Source organism: Cupressus sempervirens, chromosome 4 (assembly GCF_028749045.1).
Source record: "Cupressus sempervirens isolate cs-2001-9-10 chromosome 4, ASM2874904v1, whole genome shotgun sequence".
NCBI lineage: Eukaryota > Viridiplantae > Streptophyta > Pinopsida > Cupressales > Cupressaceae > Cupressus > Cupressus sempervirens.
In genome coordinates, this window is record NC_143121.1 from 101,780,672 (window position 1) to 101,801,967 (window position 21,296).

At 36.7% G+C, this 21,296-nt stretch overlaps 1 protein-coding gene across 1 annotated transcript; it reads left to right on the plus strand.

Moving 5' to 3' along the window:
* The first annotated feature begins 385 nt into the window (after nucleotides 1-385).
* LOC149560140 (nucleoside diphosphate kinase 3-like) lies at nucleotides 386-20,075 on the plus strand. The gene is made up of 7 exons (XM_089824527.1): nucleotides 386-564; nucleotides 1,869-2,006; nucleotides 18,569-18,606; nucleotides 18,838-18,888; nucleotides 18,971-19,138; nucleotides 19,480-19,592; nucleotides 19,707-20,075. The coding sequence occupies exons 1-7, from the start codon at nucleotides 477-479 to the stop codon at nucleotides 19,825-19,827; spliced, it is 717 nt and encodes a 238-aa protein (XP_089680653.1). The 5' UTR covers nucleotides 386-476; the 3' UTR covers nucleotides 19,828-20,075.
* Nucleotides 20,076-21,296: the final 1,221 nt, after the last annotated feature.

Sequence of the window (21,296 nt, forward strand, 5' to 3'; positions counted from 1 at the left end):
GTCATGCTTTGACCCCCGGTAATAAAAAAAGAGAGAAAAATCATCATGATGATTATTGTGAAAATCAACCTTTCACAAAGTGATTATGATGGAAAAACCTCCTCTTCCCCGACAATGTACAAGGACAATTCCTTACCATAACCCCAACTACAAATTATGAATTGATATTCTGCAACAGTCGCAACAAGAACTAAAAACGGTTTAAGGCACGTGCTTGGTGGCGATTTCAAAGCCTTGGTTTTCCTTTCTATCAGGAATCCAGGAATGGTTCGTCGGGTGCCACGTGTATTGGGTTAGATAAACCTGCACTGCCAATCTTGGGTTTGTTTTGTTGCGGAAGAGACCAATCATACCTATAAGGCAGTTTTCATGCAGAGGATTGCTTAAAGATACAACATTAAACAAAGGGACCAAGGGAACTTTCTGTGTTAACATTCGTTAGCTTGTTTCTTAGGTTTTTGTGTAAGGGTGGTACAATGAGTTCTCGCTTGTTCAGTGCTGCAGCCCGAACTACAAGGGCATTTGCTGCAGCTGCAGCATCCAAATCGATCAATGTTTTACCAGGTTGGTCAAACAATTTTTGTTTTACATTTTATTGCATTTTTCACTCTTGGGTTGTTTATTTTGTGAATGGTTGTCCTGAACCTGCAATGCCCATTTGTGAAATGCCTGCGCTTGATCATTGACCTGAACACCTTGATGGGCTGATGGACAACTCTAATGCAGGGTACAGTATAAGATATGCAACTTTGTTCTCATAAAGAACGAAGCCACTTTCTTTTGGTGGCTCGGTCACACACCATTCTTCCGGCCTTTTTTATAAAAGAAATACAGTCTAGATTAGATCACTTTCTCCTAGACCAAAAATCCCATTAGATGAACCCTTTGATATTAGAAAAAATAAGTCATAGGATCATGATTGGTTTAATTCGAAATGATGATGGTATAGATCACACATAATGATGGAATAGATCGCCTTCTGCTTTAGAGTCTAGGACAGTTACTATCCAAATTTGCAGAACCAGGAGGCACACTTCCTTCTCGATTGCTTGGTTATCGCTCTTGTCACTTCCTTCGTATCAGGATATTACATTAAGGAAGTTGTAGTTCATATATGGTTCATGTTGACCATATGGGACCATAGATAACCTCGTCGAAGTAAATGGACCCCTTCTCTCTGTCCGTAGATTGTGTGCAGCTTCTTTTCTAGTTGAAAAGATAGCCTACCTGCCAGTAGTAGATTCTTTTATAAAATACCATATTACAGCAATTATAAGTCGTATTTTTTAAAACTTTATATGAAAGTACTTTTGGGGAAATGTCCAGATCACTTTCCCCCACCCCTTGTAAAATGCAATGCATGATTCTTGCGGCCTTTCATAGAAGCAATAATTTTTATAAACTAGGGGTAGTGGGTTATATGTACAAGAGGGGGTTAGAAGTGATTGCAGTAGAAAAACTAATTATACATTTCTATTTCTGGTAAATTGTACAGCTAGTAGTTGATTCTTCCAAAGAGTGACTGTAAGAACCCGCTTTCAATTTCAGTCGTTTTTGGTAGTTGGGATATCTGTGGCACTTGATAGCAGACATAGCTTTTAAAAAATGGGATTCAATGAACGTTTATAGACAAATATTATAATATAGAAAATCTGCTCTTAGGAATGGATATGACTGAAAGATAGGGTTGGTGTATCACATGTATGTATCTAGGTTTTTGGGTGATCTTAATATTTGTAATAGAAGATAGATAGTCGTGATTAGGATTGATTGTCAGCCACTGGTACAATTAGTGTGTGTATATGTAATGTACTGGGATTTCGAAATTACTTTTTTAATGTGTAATAAAGGGGATGTTGGCTTTGCAGAAGCAAGATCTGTAGCAGGAGCAGTAGCAACCTCATGCAGAGGAAGGTTTTCATCACTTGCTGCCCTTAGTTCTTATGGGGAGCACCAGAATGCTTACAGGCAGTGGATATCTGGGGCATTGATGTTGCCGGCTGCAGGTAATTTTGTTTTTCAACTCCTAATGATTATATGTGATTATAATTTTAGTTTCAGTAGTTAATTCATATAATGGTTTATAATGGGCTGTTAATCTTGCATCGGTGCATGTATTACTTGTCTGTAAATTTGAATGGGCATTCCAGTCACTAAATTATTGTACATGGCAATAAAACTGAAAATAAATAAACACATCCCTAACAGAAATCAGCAAGTAATAATGAAAGTACACATCACCCAGAACAAATTCAAAGGTTTATTTTGGAGAAATCCACAGTACCTATGAGATCTAGAGTTTGCAACCTCTCAGACCTGTACGAGCACAATTTCCTCTCCTTCTCAAGTCCTTTGACCCTAAAAATGTATTCCAAAATGCTGTTCTGGTCACTATCACTTTTTACATTCATGGAAATTGTATTAAAATGGGGGAAAACTTTTAATCTCCAAAGATTGGTCCTCATCCTTCATTTCAGGTGACAACTGGCTTATTTAACACCTTGCAATCGCAGGGAAGACAGGAGCAAACTGAAAGACCAAAAGACTCCTTTTCTGGGCATATTTTGTAAGCTACGACATGACATTTTTTAGTCATTTATGCAATGGCTGTTTGCTTCTGTCCGTGTCTCTGACGTTAATGACAGAGAAGTAATGATTATGCCCCATCTGGAAACTCCTCAGATCAATACACTCATTTTGTTCAGGTAAAAAATGTAGCCTGCAGCAGCTGCCAATCTCCATCAGCTCCAAAACTTGATCTGCTCCATCTAGAAATTGATCATTTGTTAACTTAAGATCTATTCTATCGATTGATACGAGAAGCATTTAATTTTGTGAACAATCAGACTGTGTCTCCCAATGTGTGCATTGATATGGCTTAATGCAATTGGTCCATGATGAGGCTTCTGCCATGCACAGACGTGCCTATTATGTTTTAAAATTTAACATTGAAGCTTGTACATATTTTCCCCCTTTTTTTAATTATTCAGCTGGCACAGTCCATTGTTTTGTTCTTTTTTCCTGATGCAGTATGCTTTGGTGCTTGAGGGCTTTTTCCTGCATATTATTATAAGACAATCATTTATCTGTTTCTGTTTGACGCTTTTATCAGTATATCTTTTCTCTAGTTGTAAGTGGAGCTAATGCTGTTTGTATTAGACCATTCTTTTTTGAATTCCTTTTTAATTTTATCAGTGTGAGGTTGCTCTGTTCTGTCAGGGCCTACTTAATTTGCTACTTTTGAAGATAAAATGAATGCATTTGATCCCTACCTACCTTTTATGTGCTAACGTGTCCTTTTTCTTAGAATAATGGCTTCTACTATATTTTTGTTGGGCTAGGACAATGCTTCCCAGATCAATGCCTATTTAAGGTGCTATAAAGTCACAGTCAATAGAAAGAAAAACAGTGAATAGAAGCACAGAAGAACTGATTTGGGCATAAAATCCATCACATAATAGGTTCGTCACTCAAAGCAAATTTAATTATCCAGAATTGAACTGCATGAATCCATACATAGGAAAAAAATTATTATTAGAATGTTTGTAATAATTGAACATTCATCAAATAGTCACTCCTTTCACAGTAGCAAGTGTGACAAGAGAGGACCTCATCAAGAAGGTAAGTTGTCAGTTCGGTTTCAGTTCGGTTTCGGGTATGGATTGGGTTCGTCTGTACAAGAATATATATTTATATATGTGTGTGTACAAATATGCAGCAGCAAATAAGTTCATACACCACTATGCTAATTTTGAAGCGACATGGCAAACTACACAACCATATCAATGTTTTTCAGTTCAAAAGCAATAATGTCAACTTTAATATTCAGGCACCACAGCCAAATATCATCAAAAACCATCAAGTGAGTCATCATCATTCTGCTGTTACAAATTAGAAGCACAAAAAGTAATGCTATAGGCCCATTTAAGGCCAATGTTGTGATTGTGCCATATTGTGAGCTTCACACATTAATTGTCACTCTTGATGATTCAAAGAAAGCAGCTTTGGATCAGATAGGATGAAGATAAGAAAGTGTCATGTCCCCTATTCAAATAATTAAAAAAAATAAACTTTGTTAAGGCAAGCAGGCTCCAAAAAGGTGAAATTTCGGAAAAAGGGGCTAATCTTTGGAAACCAATGGACTAATAAATAAAAATTATTATTAAATTACATTTTATTAACCCCTCTTGGACGTGAGTTAGGGTTATGCCCTCTTTAAAAGGGGTTTGGAGGCATTTTTGGGCTCATTCTACATCTTTATTCTTGCTAATTTTTTTGTTGTTCTTCAGAGGCTGCCAAACCTGTGGAGAAGGAGACCCAAGAACGGGAGTTTGCAGGTTTCCAGGAAGGCTAAGGACGGGAGTTTGAAGCCATTCCATGTGCATGCTCATACAGAGTTTGCCTTTGTGCTGAATAGTGCCGATTTGGGTGTTTTCGGGGTTGTTTTTGGTTTGAGTTTGGGTTTTCAGTTGAGTGTTTCATATCAGTTTGGTTTGCTGCTGTATTTCAGACTTTATGATGTTAAAATAAAGCTGAATATATGTATTGGGTCGTGATTAAACTTCTGAGATAGTTTATGAGTGTTTTGTGGTGTTTCCGGACATTTTTGTGTTAATTTCGGGAGCCCGATTGAGCATAGTTTTGCCCTACATTTGTGAGCTGTTGTGTAAAAGCTATACAAATCTGGAAATGTCATTTTGTAAGCTGTTATGCTGCTGAAATTTCTGTAAAAATGTCCATTTTCAGATTTATTAATAATTTGTGAAGTTGTGAAGTTTTTGGCACTAATTTGGACATACTCGATTTGGGTTTTATTGGGAAATTGGCAGATCTTTGTAATATTGGTTGTTTGATTTTAAAGTTCTGATTTGAGGCTGGAAATATCATAAAAAATCAGTAAAGGGACATTTTAGTGGTATCAGAGCCGTGATCTTGCCAGCCTGAGGGTTTGTAGAAATTGCATGTCAGTTTTAACAACTACAAGATCTTGCATGTCAAGTTTTGATAACTACCCAGATCTTGCATGTCATATTTTATGATTGCATGCAACTAAGTGAAAGAGAAAAAAGATATTTGCAGCGAGAAAAGAACAAAGAAATTTTGATCAAACCCTCAGTTGAAAGCAAAAGTACAAAATCCAAGGAAGAAAAAAGTATGGCTGATCCAGATGAGATGGCAAAGAAATTCTTCCAAGACATCCAAAATACTCAGAAGCAAACAGTGGATGGTTTGGCGGAAACTAGAGAGGCTTTGCGAATATTGACAGAAAAATTACAAGGAATTGCATCTATTAATGAAAAAGGGAGCACTTCAGAGGAGCCAAGAAATGGGAGATCCACACCATCTAAATCAACCAAATCTATTTTCTTGCCTGCAGATGAGCCACCAGTACCAAATCCAGCCATTAATCTAGTGGAAGAGGTTACAGGTAATTTGATTACATTAAGAGCTACTTACAATGGCTTAGATGATGACTTTCGTAGTTCAGTTCCTTTTAGAGAATATGTGGATATAATGAACGCTTTGATGCCCAAGAAAGAGGACAGGAGGGAGCATGACACAAGTGGAAGAGAGCTCAAAAATAAAATAAGCAAGTTTACAGCACCTACTTTTGATGGAACAAATAAAATTTCAGCTAGAGCATGGCTACAAAAATTACAAACTTTCTTCACACTTAACCCCATGAAAGAGAGTGATGCTATTCAATTTGCAAGTCTACACTTGGAAGATGCAGCCTATGATTGGTGGTATCATGGAATGACTACTCAAGGTCACGATCAGGTAACTACATTTGAAGATTTCAGTCAAAGGGTGATAGATAGATTTGACCTCAAGGATGATGAAGAGTACTTTAAAGAATTGTCAAAGTTGAAGCAAACCAAATCAGTTAATGAGTATATAGAAGAATTTCAAAAAGTGGCTGTTATGGTACCTGATATGAGTGAAAAGAGGATCGTTTATCTTTTTCTTGATGGTTTAGAAGATTCTGTTAAGGGTTTGGTTAAGGCTTTCTCACCCTCAACCTTACAGGAAGCTATCAAAAGAAGCTTGCAACTTGAAACTTGCGTGCCTATGAAATCAATCACTAATCAAAAACCCCCAAATCTTTGGCAACACAAGGGAAATTTTCAGAAAAAGACTTTCCCAACACTACCACCAAAAGATGTGACAAATGTGGCAAAAAAGAAGGTAGATGAAGAGACTAGGAGTGAATTACGAAGGAAAAAACTTTGTTTTACTTGTAGAGAACCATGGATTCCAGGACACAGATGTTTGGGGAAAGGTCAAGTGCACTATATTGAAGTTGCTTCAGAATTTGATTCAGATGAGCATGAGGAATTTCATGATACTAAGGAGGAGGTAGAAGAAGAGAAAGTAGAAGAAATCAGCAAGGATGACACTTTAGCAGCATTATCAGGAGTCCCAAGATACCATCCCTTCCGAATTCGAGGGGTACTAGTAGGGCAAAGGTTGACTGTTCTTCTTGATAGTGGGGCAACTCACAATTTTATTGATGAGGGATTTGTCATGAAAAGAGGGCTTAAAGCAGAAGATTTTGAGGGATTCAATGTTACTGTAGCTGATGGATTCACTATGCCTTGCACACGGGTGGTGAAACAACTCAAGATGACCTTAGGAGATTATGAGTTATGTGATGACTTCTATGTGGTTGGTATTGGGGAGACAGATCTTGTATTGGGTGTTCAATGGTTGCACTCTATTGGAGGCTATTACATGAACCATCAAACTATGGAGTTTAAATTTCATTCCAATGGGAAAGAAGTCATATTGAGAGGGTTATCTAATGGAGCACCTAAGGCGGTCTCTGCAAAGAGGATGGAGAGGACTTTTCGAAGAGGACAAGTAACATGGGCAGCAGGAGTCATAATCCAACCAACAAGCTCTTCAAAGAATTAAGGTAATTTCCATTTTGAAATTCAAAATATTCTTGATAAGCATAGTATAGTTTTCAATGATTTGCCTCCAGGATTACCACCAGATAGAGGTTTTGAGCATGTTATATAGTTAGAACAGGGTGCCAAACCAGTTATAACAACCCCATACTGCCATCTAAGAGGTTATAAGGAAGAAATTGAAAAAACTATTAAAGAACTCCTGAACATGGGATTCATAAGGCCTAGCTCTAGTCCATTTGCATCATCTGTGGTACTTGTCAAGAAAAAGGATGGTACAATGAGAATGTGTATAGACTACAGGGCTCTAAACAAGAAGACCATAAAAAATAGGTATCCCATACCACGCATAGATGAACTCATTGATGAGTTACATGGTGCTGTATACTTCTCAAAAATTGACTTAAGATCAGGCTACCATCAAATCCGAATGAGGAGTGAAGATGTGGAAAAGACTGCTTTCAGATGTCACTATGGGCACTTTGAATTTCTTGTTATGCCATTTGGACTCACTAATGCACCTGCAACATTCCAATCTTGTATGAATAAGGTATTCAGTCAGCATCTTCGAAAATTTGTTTTGGTATTTTTTGATGATATCTTGATATACAGTAAAACATGGGAAGAGCATCTAAAGCACATAGACACTGTTTTGGAAATCTTGGAGCAGCAATCCTTCTATGCTAAGCTATCTAAATGTGAGTTTGGTTTGACAGAGATCCTATATTTGGGACATATTATAAGCTCTAAAGGAGTACAGGTTGATTAACAAAAAATCCAGGCAATTTTGGATTGGCCTCCACCCACTAATCTTACACAGTTGAGAGGTTTCTTCGGGTTGTGTAGCTACTATAGGAGATTTGCCAAGGGATTTTCTCAGCTTGCTGCCCCTTTGACTGATTTGACAAAGAAAGGAGCTTTTGTTTGGACAGAAGAGGCACAAAAAACATTTGATAAGCTTAAGGAGGTAATGAGTTCATGCCCTGTGCTTGCAATTCCAGATTTTTCTTTACCTTTTGTTGTTGAATGTGATGCTTCGAGAGAAGGTATAGGGGCTGTCCTAACTCAAAGGGGACATCCAATAGCATTTGAGAGTCGAAAATTAAATCAATCAGAGAAAGGGTACTCCATCTATGATAAGGAAATGTTGGCAATCATGCATGCACTTCATAAGTTTAGACAATATTTGGTATGTGGGAGATTCATTGTAAAGACAGACCATAATAGCCTCAGGTTCTTCTTGAACCAAAGGGATTTGAATGATCGTCAACAAAAATGGGTAAGCAAATTGCAAGCTTATGATTTTGATATTGAATACATGAAAGGAAAGAATAATGTGGTTGCTGATGCTCTCTCAAGAAAGCCCACTTTGTGTTCCTTATCATCTATCTCTGCTGATTGGAAAGTCTCCATAATTTTAGAGTATGCCAAAGATTCATTTGCCACTAAGATTTTGGATAAGTTAGTGGATGATAACAGGTACAAGGTTGTTGATGAATTGATTTATTACAAGAATAGGATCTTCTTAGTGCCAGGGTCAAAAACTAAGGAGAGGATATTGAGGGCCTTTCATGACACACCTTTGGCTGGTCACCAGGGATACTTCAAGACATACAGGCAAATTCGAGAGCGGTTTTCATGGAAGGGTATGAAGGAGGATGTCCTTAAACACATTAAGGAATGTATGGTATGCCAACAAAGCAAGAGTGAGCAAAATTTTCCTGCAGGGTTGTTGCAGCCACTTCCTATTCCCGAACAAAAATGGGAAAGTATTTCCATGGATTTCATCACTGGGTTGCCCAAGGTTCAAGGTAAGGATTGCATATATGTGGTGGTAGATAGACTAACTAAGTATGCACATTTCTTTCCTATCACATCTGATTTCAAGGCATCACAAGTGGCCGAATTGTTCTTCAAGGAAATTTTTAGATTACATGGTTTGCCTAGAAACATTGTTAGTGACCGGGACAGTAGATTCCTCAGCTCTTTTTGGAAGGAGCTCTTTCATTTGGCAGGAACTGAACTCACTCCCAGTACTAGCTATCTCCCTCAAACAGATGGACAAACAGAGATAGTTAATAAATGGATAGAAGGATATTTGAGGAACTATGTTTTAAATCAACAACATGCTTGGGTGAAATGGTTACACCTAGGGGAGTATTGTTACAATACATCTCATCACATGTCTATTGGTATGCCTCCTTTTCGTGCTCTTTATGGTTATGATGCCCTTTCCTTTGTTGATCTAATACTTTCCGATAGCAGAGTACCCGCAGCAAGTGATTTCATCAAGCAAAGCCAAGACATAATAAGGTCCCTCAAGGATAATCTACAACATGCACAAAACCAACAAAAGATATATGCTGACAGGAAAAGGATTGAAAGATCTTTTGAGGTGGGAGATTTGGTATTTGTTAGGTTGCAGCCATATAAGCAAAGCATCTTGAAGAGAAGTGGGGCAGAGAAACTCAAGCCAAGGTTCTATGGGCCTTATAAAATCATCAAGAAGGTAGGAGAGGTAGCTTATGAATTGGAGCTCCCACCAAACAGCAAAATACATAATATTTTTCATGTATTTTGCTTAAAGAAGGTTCTAGGCCAGCAAACCATAGTATCTACAGAATTACCACCTCTTGATGATGAAGGGAAATTAGTTTTGATACCAGAAGAGATTTTGGATACAAGAGAGAAAAGGTTGAGAAATAGGAGCATCATAGAGCATTTGGTCAAATGGAAAGGATTACCACTAGAGGATGCAACTTGGGAAGGAGCACATATTCTTGAGAATTCCAACCTTCATTGCTTGAGGACAAGCAATATTTGGGAGGGGAGGACTTGTCATGTCCCCTATTCAAATAATTAAAAAAAATAAACTTTGTTAAGGCAGGCAGGCTCCAAAAAGGTGAAATTTCGGAAAAAGGGGCTAATCTTTGGAAACCAATGGACTAATAAATAAAAATTATTATTAAATTATATTTTATTAACCCCTCTTGGACGTGAGTTAGGGTTATGCCCTCTTTAAAAGGGGTTTGGAGGCATTTTTGGGCTCATTCTACATCTTGATTCTTGCTAATTTTCTTGTTGTTCTTTAGAGGCTGCCAAACCTGTGGAGAAGGAGACCCAAGAACGGGAGTTTGCAGGTTTCCAGGAAGGCTAAGGACGGGAGTTTGAAGCCATTCCATGTGCATGCTCATACAGAGTTTGCCTTTGTGCTGAATAGTGCCGATTTGGGTGTTTTCGGGGTTGTTTTTGGTTTGAGTTTGGGTTTTCAGTTGAGTGTTTCATATCAGTTTGGTTTGCTGCTGTATTTCAGACTTTATGATGTTAAAATAGAGTTGAATATATGTATTGGGTCGTGATTAAACTTCTGAGATAGTTTATGAGTGTTTTGTGGTGTTTCCGGGCATTTTTGTGTTAATTTTGGGAGCCCGGTTGAGCATAGTTTTGCCCTACATTTGTGAGCTGTTGTGTAAAGGCTATACAAATCTGGAAATGTCATTTTGTAGGCTGTTATGTTGCTGAAATTTCTGTAAAAATGTCCATTTTCAGATTTATTAATAATTTGTGAAGTTGTGAAGTTTTTGGCACTAATTTGGACATACCCGATTTGGGTTTTATTGGGAAATTGGCAGATCTTTGTAATATTGGTTGTTTGATTTTAAAGTTCTGATTTGAGGCTGGAAATATCATAAAAAATCAGTAAAGAGACATTTCAGAAAGCAGGCTTTGGATCCAGATTTAACTGCAGTAAATATCTGTTTAGATTTTGTTCAATCAATAGTTTTCTATACACGTAAGCCCATATGCACAAATTATTGTGTATTTCTTACATTCCATAATAGATGTGTGACACTTTTATACATTCTGATTCTTCTCAAGTAGCATTTAGTTCAAATTAAATATGATTAGTAATTTGAGTCTAATCATTTGCTTGAGTCTAATTTATCATTAAAAACTTTTTTAAGAAGTAAACAAACAGGTGTTTCTTTTGACCGAATTCTCTGAAATTCTGTCCAGGTTCCACGTTGCTCAAAAGTCATCTGAATTTTGCCGGGGTTCCTTTGAGATGATTCCCAACAAAATTTGGTCTCTATGGCAGACTTTTGACAAAATCTGACAAGGACCAGACTTTTGAGAGAATTGAACCAGGGATTCCTAGAAGAAAATCTGGTAACTTAGTGAAGAAGTTAAAATTCCCTCAAAGATAAAAAAACAACCTTGGAGACACTAAGATAAAATTCCCTCAAAGATAAAAAAACAACCTTGGAGACACTCAATATATAAAACCCAATATAACTCTTGCCCTTCCGATGCTTCAAAACTTCCCCCCTTTTTGTAAGTGGATGTCATCCAAATCAAGCCCCTTGAAAATCCCTGCTCTTGCAAACACCTAGAGAGGCAACCAAGAACCAACCTCCTCAACCTTTTCAAATACAGCTAGGGTGAAACGCCTATGTTACAACATTGTAACCTATCAAAATCCGTGGCCTCAGCAAAATCACACTAAAATTTTGCTCAACATGGATGCACCACATCAGAAAGGACACAGGGTAGCTTAGAGGAGACCCTGCATTCATGGCAAAAGCATAGGGTAGACAACAGGAATAATCATGACCTTTAACTTCATTCATTTGGTACTTTGACTAGCTTGAAAAAAAAATCAAATCTTTTACCACTTTTATTTGGGCATTTTACAACTTTTAATATTATTGGGTTCCTTAGTATTTAATCACTGTGACCTTCTATTTTCCTTCTCTAGTGCGCTTGGTCCTGGGATCCAATATACAAACAGATTTGTCCCATATGACTAGCACTTAGTTTCTTTAGGATTTTATTATGAATTTCAAACTCTTATTGTGAAGGAGAGAAATGCAGAAGAAACCCGGTTGTAGACCACAGCACAAAATAGAAACATATAGTAGAGCAGAATGACCCAACTCTTCATCACGAGAAATTGGGTTCATGATTATACAAACACATCAATATTTACATTGTGAGACGACACTGTAAGAATTTGCCTAAGGCAATAATTCAACACCAAGATCAAGAAGCTCAATAGATAGCACAAGAGAGACAAATGAGAATCAATTGAGAATGGATATCAAATGATTGGATATCAGATAATTGGATATGAGATGAATACACACTAGAAGTGCCTGTATATAAAGGCAATTAGAATGACTAGGAGTCAGCAAAGAGATAATCATCACAACTAAGCACATGTCCACCAAGAGTGGATTATCCTCCATTGAGCACAGGAGTTTGTGCAATGATGAGAGGATAAGTTTATATAGGTGTATCTCATAAAGATGTTGTAGACACCATGTGCTCAAATAAGCTACTAACTCCTGTGTTGTCAACAAGACAACTCATATGACACTGCATATTCCTAAGTGTCTACATGACAACTAATATAAAAATGCATTATCCTAAGTAAACTTAAGTAAAGTGTAATAATAATTAATTATTTACACTAACACCCCACCTTAAGTGCAACTTAGGGGAATGCACTTAAGCCCACAAAGCTAAATGCAAGATGCAATGTGGGTCCCGACTACTAGGCCATGTTAGGTACCCATGTACAAATGCAATGCTCTACATAGAATGCTATGCGATGCAATGCAATCTCTTTGAAAATGGAGAAAGAGGAAAAACCTCATGGGAAAAACCTCCTCCAAAAAAAGAGATGAAGAAATACACGATGCATGCAAGGATGGAGCAATCAAGACCCCCCTAGTATGACATACATCATGCATGTACAAGCATATATCCCCCATAAAAAAAAAAATGATGCCATCCCCCCCATATTGAATAATCTCTTGCAAGGATGTCATGAAGACAAAAAAGTATCCAATGCCTACAAACGACATTTCTCCCTTTAGGAAGAAGATACACCAAATATAGGTGCAAGTATACTTCCCATTGTGGATAGGAAGATGGATGAGGAATCCATATGTAGTATGCTATGGATGCTGCCTCTAAAGTCTACTCATATGTTGACAAGTCCTTGATGAATGTAGATGCCACAAACCAATCTAGTGGATGCCCAAAAGAAGGTGGCAAACAAGGTAACATGTCCATGTATGAAAGTGAATCAACCTCCAAAGACAAGGAATCATCCTTATAGGAAGATATGGGAAGAGAAGCAATGTAGCCTCCCCTAATGATGAATGCACACCCATGAAAGAAGCTCCTTGATGACTGAAGAAGTTGCACCATGAAAACTAAATGATGTTCCTCCTTGTAGGAATAAGTGGTGCCATAGGTGTACTAGAGAATCTCCCCAACTAGTAGGAAGAATTCTCAAAAGATATGATGTTTGAGGAAACTGGAATACAATCTCCAAAGACTAATATGTCTCCTTTGAAGTAAAAGAGTCCTCCTCCAATGCTGAAAAGAAGTGTCCACAATCATGTCAGTCTCAAAAGAAAGATCAAGTGGTTGAGGGTCCCCTCGCAACAAGTGAAGAAGAATTCTCCTCAACAAAGAGAAGATGGATGTCATCAATAATGTCTCCCACATCTTCAATGTAAGACTCCACAAACAACACTTCAATGTCTAGAAGGAAGTCATCCCATGAAGCATGGTGTTTCCTGCTGCACTGGCTCAGGAGCATCTATGGCTAGAACTGGATCAGTAGAAGCAACAGGAGCATCAGGAGGTATGATCTGAACAAGAGTTGTAGGTACCACAACTAGAATGACTGGAGGTAGATTGTCCTCTGGTAATGGAGGGACTCATGGATCTCCATATGCTTCCCAAAGACACATCCAAATGCCATGAGGACTACTTGCCTTATTAAGATAAGCAAAAGATTCCTTACTCATACTGTTATACGTAAAGCGAAGAAGAAGAGAAAGATGTCCCCAATTAGTATTAGGTGGAAATATCTTTGAATATAGATAAGGAAACACTTCCTTATGTTCTCTTAGATGATCAATCATCAAAACACTCCATTTTTTATAGTTCCTTTTTGTCAATTTGAATCTTAAACCAAACTGACACTTTTCACATGACTCAATGAGATCAAATAATGTATGCAACCTCAAAATGCAAAAAAAATAAAATCAAAGAAACCCCCCCTAATGCATACCCCCCCTAATGCATGATTTGACACTTTATATTTGGTGCGATTACAATGACCACTTGCCAATTTAGGGCCTAAGTGGACTTCTGATTTTGATGGTTACAACAACAAATATGAAGCTATATCGGACTCAACAAGATAAGACACAAGACCTCTCAAGGATCTAATTAATTACAAGTGCCAATAGGCCAAAATGAGACCAAAATTTGAAATTACTATGTCTACTCAAAATTACTCCAAACTGATACTAGATCTGGAAAGTAGAGAAAAAATCATGCACTCAAAAAAAAAAGCACTTGAATATGTGTCCAGAAGAGCTTGAACTAAGCCTTTGAAGTTGCAAAAATTGGAATTTGCGATTTGCAAAAAAATTCAGGAACAAAGATGTCAAAAATCCTGCACCAATGTGTAGATCACAAAATTCTACCCTAAAACAAAAAAATTGCTCGGAAAAAGGACTTCGTATGAGAGAGATATTGCTGTTTGAAAATCACCTCTGTAATTATATTTCCTGAATTGCTGCTGTCGCACCTTCAAAAATCAAATGACTCTAGATTTCACCTCAGATGTCCGATTTTGATGAAACAAAAGTCGACTTGGGGGTTTTTTGACCTTCTGAATATGATACCAATATCTAATTTGTACTAGCAAGCTCCAATCTTGACTTGTAAAAAAAAAATCTCTCCAATGGCTATGCAATGAAGCTCCTGTAGCTCTGATATCATGTAAGAATTTGGTATAGCTCTGATACCATGTAAGAATTTGCCTAAGGCAATAATTCAACACCAAGATCAAGAAGCTCAGTAGATAGCACAAGAGAGACAAATGAGAATCAATTGAGAATGGATATCAGATGATTGGGTATCAGATAATTGGATATGAGATGAATACACACTAGAAGTGCCTGTATATAAAGGCAACTAGAATGACTAGGAGTCAGCAAAGAGATAAGCATCACAATTAAGCACATGTCTACCAAGAGTGGATTATCCTCCACTAAGCACAGCAGTTTGTGCGATGATGAGAGGATAAGTTTACATAGGTGTATCTCATAAAGAGATGTTGCAGACACCATGTGCTCAAATAAGTTGCTAACTCATGTGTTGTCAACAAGACAACTCATATGACTATGCATATTCCTAAGTGTTTACATGACAACTAATATAAAAATGCATTATCCTAAGTAAACTCAAGTAAAGTGTAATAATAATTAATTATTTACACTAATAGACACAAATATTGATACCATATACACAAGGCCAAACAACAAGAAGAGAACTGAAAATGATATACAAGACAATCACTTGCAGCCAACAAGATGATAACACACATTTTGAACCCGTCTGGAAATGAAACTTATAAAATCTTTCTTAGGTCATGCCATGCATGAAAAGCCATGGCACAAGGCCATGAATATGCTGCTGCAAACGCTTGCCTCTTTCAAATACCAGTCTGTTGAAGAAAATGATCTTCCCCATCCCAGAACTGCTTCCATCATTCAGTTGCAATAACCATGACTTTCTTCTCACATGTATTGACCTGTAATTGCCTCCCAAGAAATGAAGACCAGCTCTACTAAGTAGTATCAGCCTGTTATTGCAAGGTAATGACAAATATTAGGCCTCTGACATATATTGTAATGCATCATTTATATTCATAGTAGCTGCGGGTACCACCACTTGAAAAACCAGGTCAGCTCCAAAAGGAATGAGAATGTGGTCAAACCTGTTGACCTTGTCACACGAGTTAAGCCGAACAGAGAATGCCTCCAATTTGCATTGCAATGAAAAATATGTCTTCTTACCTACCTTTGTTGTTCCCCACTAAGAAGATTTTGTTCTTGCAAATCAAACTTAAAAGATTGAAACTTTGGCACATTATCAAGTTGAGCAACATGCTGATTTCAATCTTGGCATATGTTGTTTCCCAACATTATTATCACTTGTTTGAGATCTGTTAAAGGATTCCCATTATTCACAGTAGTAGGAACTGCAACTTCATCAGAAAGGAAAGCTTCATAAACAACATTGTCTTCATTATGCCCCTGGATAATGAGTGGCCAGCATACACCACTTTCACACGTGCTGATACTGTCCTCAGTATTGAATTCAGACCTCCAACCATTAACACAAAATTCACTACCATGAGACACCTCATCATTTACTCTAACAAGAAGTTTTGGTGCCCCTATTGAAGCACAATCTGCATGAACAAGATTATATGCCTTCCCTAAAATGATTAGGTTCTCTGTGCGCTCACATCATCACCATCTTTACAAATCATTGAAGGCAAGACCTTTGCCTCAGAAGTCTTATCACCAAGTGTAGCCGCAACCATGTCATTGTCATGCAAGCAAACATTGGCAGCTTCAGAAATAATAGGAGCAAAGTAGTTTCATACATCAAACAAGAAACTAGTTTTTTTGTTCATCCTTGATGTCATAAACATGTAAACACTATATAATTAGCTCCAAGAGTTGATTTGGTTGATTGTTCAATTGTGCATTTAGTTCCCCTTTGTCCATATGCTGCATTTCTTGTGGTATGGCTTGAACTATTCAAATTTTGCTTCCTTGGGAAGTTCATGTTTGTGAGTTATTGACACGTCTTTCTTCTTCACTACATTGAAACTTTCCTTTTCCTGGTCATCTTCTTGGTGACATTGCCATTTCTGTAATGTCCTCTTTCTGAAATAGAATTAAATTATAAATAATAATAAAATAAAATAAATAATAAATATAGTATATTTTAATTACAAGTGATGCAGGAGAATCTTGTGTGTATTTGGTTTGTCTTTTAATAAGGGTCATCTCAGTGCAAAGTTGCTACTTTTTTAAGGTTACTATTTTTAGTAAGTTGGTCGTTTGAGTCCAGAATGTTTTAATTTCTTCCATGGAGGTTTACTTTGGATATATCAGCTTGCCAATAAAGTTTCATGATAGGCGTTTGGGTTTGAACTTGGTCCCATTTTGAAAATGGGATATTGCAACAGTTTAGTCCTTGATTGCTCAATCATTTGCACTTTCTGGAAATTAATCTTTTCTATTGCATTTGATTTTTTAGCAATAGAACTGGTGAAGGGGTTTGGCTTCTTTCACATTTCTTTTACCCAAATATTTTCTGTTACGCTTGAGTGTTACAGTGGTTATGTGTTGGACAGTATTGCCATTTTCTGCCATGCATGTTTGCAAATGAAGTCTTTCAGCTTGTTTATAGATTGCTGTATAAGCTAATTTGTTATTTGCATATCCTTAGTAACCGCATGATGACTGCCTTTCATAGTGACCATTATCTTAAAGGATCTTTTCAACTTGTTCATTTCTTGATGAGTACATTGGTTTCATGCTGCTTTATGCTTTTGTTATGTTGGGCATTTTTTTCCTTTTATACTTTCTGTTGCTAGATTGAGGCTTAGTTTCATCGGCTGTGCTTGTAGTCTGTTATATTTTGATGTTTGAGACTTTTGGATAAATGTTTGCGACATTTCAATTTGGATATTAATATTGATAGACCATGGTTTTGATGTTTGAGACTATTGTTATAATGTGTTATACTGATTTATACTGCTGCTATTATCATTTATGTTATTATACTACTGTTGTGACTCGTGAATTGGTGATTTCTTTGTTGACATATCTCTCTTTAAGATAATGGAACATAGTTCTTGAAATGCGTCCCAGAAATGTGTCCCCTGCCACCTTGTCTCCGTTCTTGAAATGCCATGGAACATAGTTTTGAAGCAGTTATATATTTCCATGCCCTTGCTTGAATGACTAGTGTATTTTCAAGTTTGATCATGAATCTGAGGTGCAGTAGTAAAAAAAAAATAGTACATATAATATAATCTAAGATCAAGTTCTGGTGATATTTTTGAGCATCTATACAATTTTTTTCTATTGCAATAATTGAAGGTTGGCAAGGAAACATGTAACGTGAAACAATGGCTGGAGCAGTCAGTTTAATAGATTATCTTTAAACAAAAATGAGTATACTGTTTAATCATAGAGCCAACTATTTGGTATATGCATCAGTCATAAATATTTACCTATGCCTGACTTATGTAAAGAAATATTTAAGATGTAAAGGATACGCATCCTCACTTCACTACCGGATTGTCAAAATATGCTAGAGACTGAGATACGTTCTTTTCTATTCGTATCTACGTATGCCCAACTGATGCAAAAAAAAAAGATTGAACAACATATGCTAAAAGTTGAGAGAAGTTTCTTTCTGTATAAGAGTTTTATTTTTAATTTTTTCCATAATTCACATGACACTTTTTGACGTTTTATAATACTTTCCTTTCTTTTTCTCTGAATTTTAAGATCTTGTTCTTAATGCTTATAGAGCGTTTGGCATATTAATATTCACCTTTCTCTCCTGTCCTGCATAAAACTGTGCAACTAACCTCTAACAATAGCTAATGTGAATGTTGTTCCCATACTGAGAAATTTTTTTTAAACGCTTTTTATTTACTATTGGGTCATAGAATTTTATTCATGTTTGTTGTAAACAAGAATTTGCTATTTCTCCTCACAATGCATTCAAACTCTTCCTTTTTATTGCAGTTTACATGCTTCAAGATCCACCAGCCCAAGCAGCAGAGGTAACAACCTTTCTGAACCAAAACAAGGGTTAAAACACACTTGTTTTTATGCCTAAGTTCAAAGCAAAATCAAGGGTTTAATAATATTATTGGGAACACCAAATTTTTGGGGGAACCATAACTAGAATTAGAATCTTCTCTGGAAAAGTTTGAAGCTTGAATTTGTTAGATTTCTTACAAATGAAGGCATTATTGAATTGAACTTTAACATATCAACTGACTGGTATACAGCTTGAACGAACATTTATTGCCATCAAGCCTGATGGTGTACAGAGAGGGCTTGTAAGTAGCTTCTATCTTATAAAGCTACAATACTTTCAGTTGCTTGTGTGTTTACCTCACAGTAATTTTGTTTGCATCACAGATTTCAGAGATTGTTTCCCGCTTTGAGCGCAAGGGTTACAAACTTGTTGCTATTAAGCTGGTGGTTCCATCCAAGGACTTTGCTGAGAAACATTATTATGATTTGAAAGAGAGACCATTTTTCAATGGCTTATGCGAATTCCTTAGTTCTGGACCTGTTCTTGCAATGGTTTGTGTACTTCTGTTTAATATCTACTACTAAGTTTTTAGGGAAATGCACCTCTCAATTTATGGATGGGCCTTACTTTTGTTTGGGGTATTATGTCGCTCATATTAAACATGATATTATGTCTGTCATGAGTTTGAACATGCAACTCTGCAAGAAATTGCCAGTCTTTCATATTTGGTGCTGGTCATATTTGTGAGGATAGGAAGGTCAATGAGAGATTAAATAATGAGTTTGTTATGATATTTGGACTTGCATATATGATAGGGTTGCAATGAATCCCCTTTTGAACATAATTAATTTTAATCACTCTTTCAATTTTAATAATGACATGATTTCTGTAGGTATGGGAAGGTGAAGGAGTCATTAAATATGGGCGCAAACTTATAGGTGCAACTGATCCTCAGAAATCGGAGCCTGGGACTATTCGAGGTGACCTGGCCATAATTGTTGGAAGGTATATACTGGATATGTAGCTAGATCAAATCACAATTCTTTCTGTTTCTTAAAATATGTTAGAACAGGATCTGCAAAAAAAGGTGAATTCAACATCCCGAAATTTGATCTGCAGGAATATTATTCATGGAAGTGATGGTCCAGAGACAGCCAAGGATGAGATCAATCTATGGTTTAAGCCAGAAGAGCTAGTCAATTATACACATAACAGTGAAAATTGGCTTTATGGAAAGTGAAGAATAACTCGCATTTTTAAGCATGACAGCAAGAAGTGGTTTTCTGAAGAATAACCCACTTCCATTTTTCATTTCAAAATAAAGATGTCGTCGATAGCCATTCCTGGTCTGATCATGACCTTTGATTATGCCCTCACCACAGAGGTCCCGGTAAACTAGATGAGAGAGGAGGTTGTTTTTCTTGTTAACCTCTTCATTTTCTATGCGTGTTGGATCTTACTAATAATTGAAGTCATCTTTGAAGCTAACCATTATTTCTTAAGTTTGTTTGGAAGTTTTCTGTTTTGAATTTGACACAGATCTTTCCTTTGACAAATGCTAGGTTCCCCAATTTTATAAATTATGTTATGAAACATCATGCAAAATCTTCTTCGGTCCCCAATTTCACAGTGCCCTTAAAACACTGTATAGATTGTTTTTTCAATCCTCATCAAGTTGCACTTAATTTCACATCCTTTTTCTGCCTCCAAGCTTGGTTGGGAACTTATAAACACCCAACTGACTCAAGTCTATGTCAAAATAGAGCTACATGTGCTCTTGAGATAAAAATGCAAATTGATACTTTGAATGATCACGATGTGCTCTGGGAGTTTGGATTGTGATTTTTTGCCTTAGCAACTTTCTGCCAGCCTTTTTCTCTCCCATTATTAGTTCTTTCCTTTGTTTTCTTGAGGAATACGCATACGTGTGTAGTTGCCATGTTTCTGCATGTTTAGTTTGTTATTCAGTAGTTTGGAATGCCTACTTGATTTCATTATTAATAATTTCTAGGTCTTGTTTGGTTGTAAGGAGTATTGTTTGAACGAGGTGTTGAGTTTGTGTTGTTACCCGATGTGAGACACAGTAGAAGTTCGCCATAAATGAAGAGAGTTTAGAACATTCTGGTCCCAGATTAAAATTGAATTATTCTGTTTTAACGAAACTCCCCTTTTAATTCAAGCTACCTTGAAAGACATGATAGGTAACTCACTAACTTGATCAGCAGCCATGTAAGAATCGGTTGGTAAGTAAGCTGCTTTCTTCAAGACCTTGGTTCAATCTGCAGGTATACTTGTTGTAGATGGTCCTGGAGACTGCTGCTATGGATGGGAACGTTGTAAAATATTTTAGTGGATGTTGTGAGGATTTGGAATGCATTTCACCATGAGGCGGTCTCAGAGATTTTGTGGTAATGGTTATTTTCGAATAGAAAGCTCAGAAACTTTAAGAAGTAAATGGTAATTTTTCAAACCATAATAATTAAAAGACTAGCTGAAATGTTTCTTTCAACAACTACTAATGCTTAACAGTAAACATTTGTAGATCCGTAACTTTGTGGCAGGGATTTTCCAGAGATTTTCCAGAATACATCTACTCAAGAGAATTAAAATTGTTATTTTTAGACATAAATTTTTCATATTTTTCATTTGAAATTTGAAGATAATCTATCTTATGAAATATTTATACCATCGAATCTGAGTCCATGAAAA

Excerpts from the sequence above, each read along its gene's own strand:
- LOC149560140 (XM_089824527.1), top strand. The coding sequence starts at position 477 with ATGAGTTCTCGCTTGTTCAGTGCTGCAGCCCGAACTACAAGGGCATTT. Across the intron at positions 2,007-18,568 it reads ATTGATGTTGCCGGCTGCAG|TTTACATGCTTCAAGATCCA; the intron begins GTAATTTTGTTT and ends TTTTTATTGCAG. Across the intron at positions 19,139-19,479 it reads CTGGACCTGTTCTTGCAATG|GTATGGGAAGGTGAAGGAGT; the intron begins GTTTGTGTACTT and ends TGATTTCTGTAG.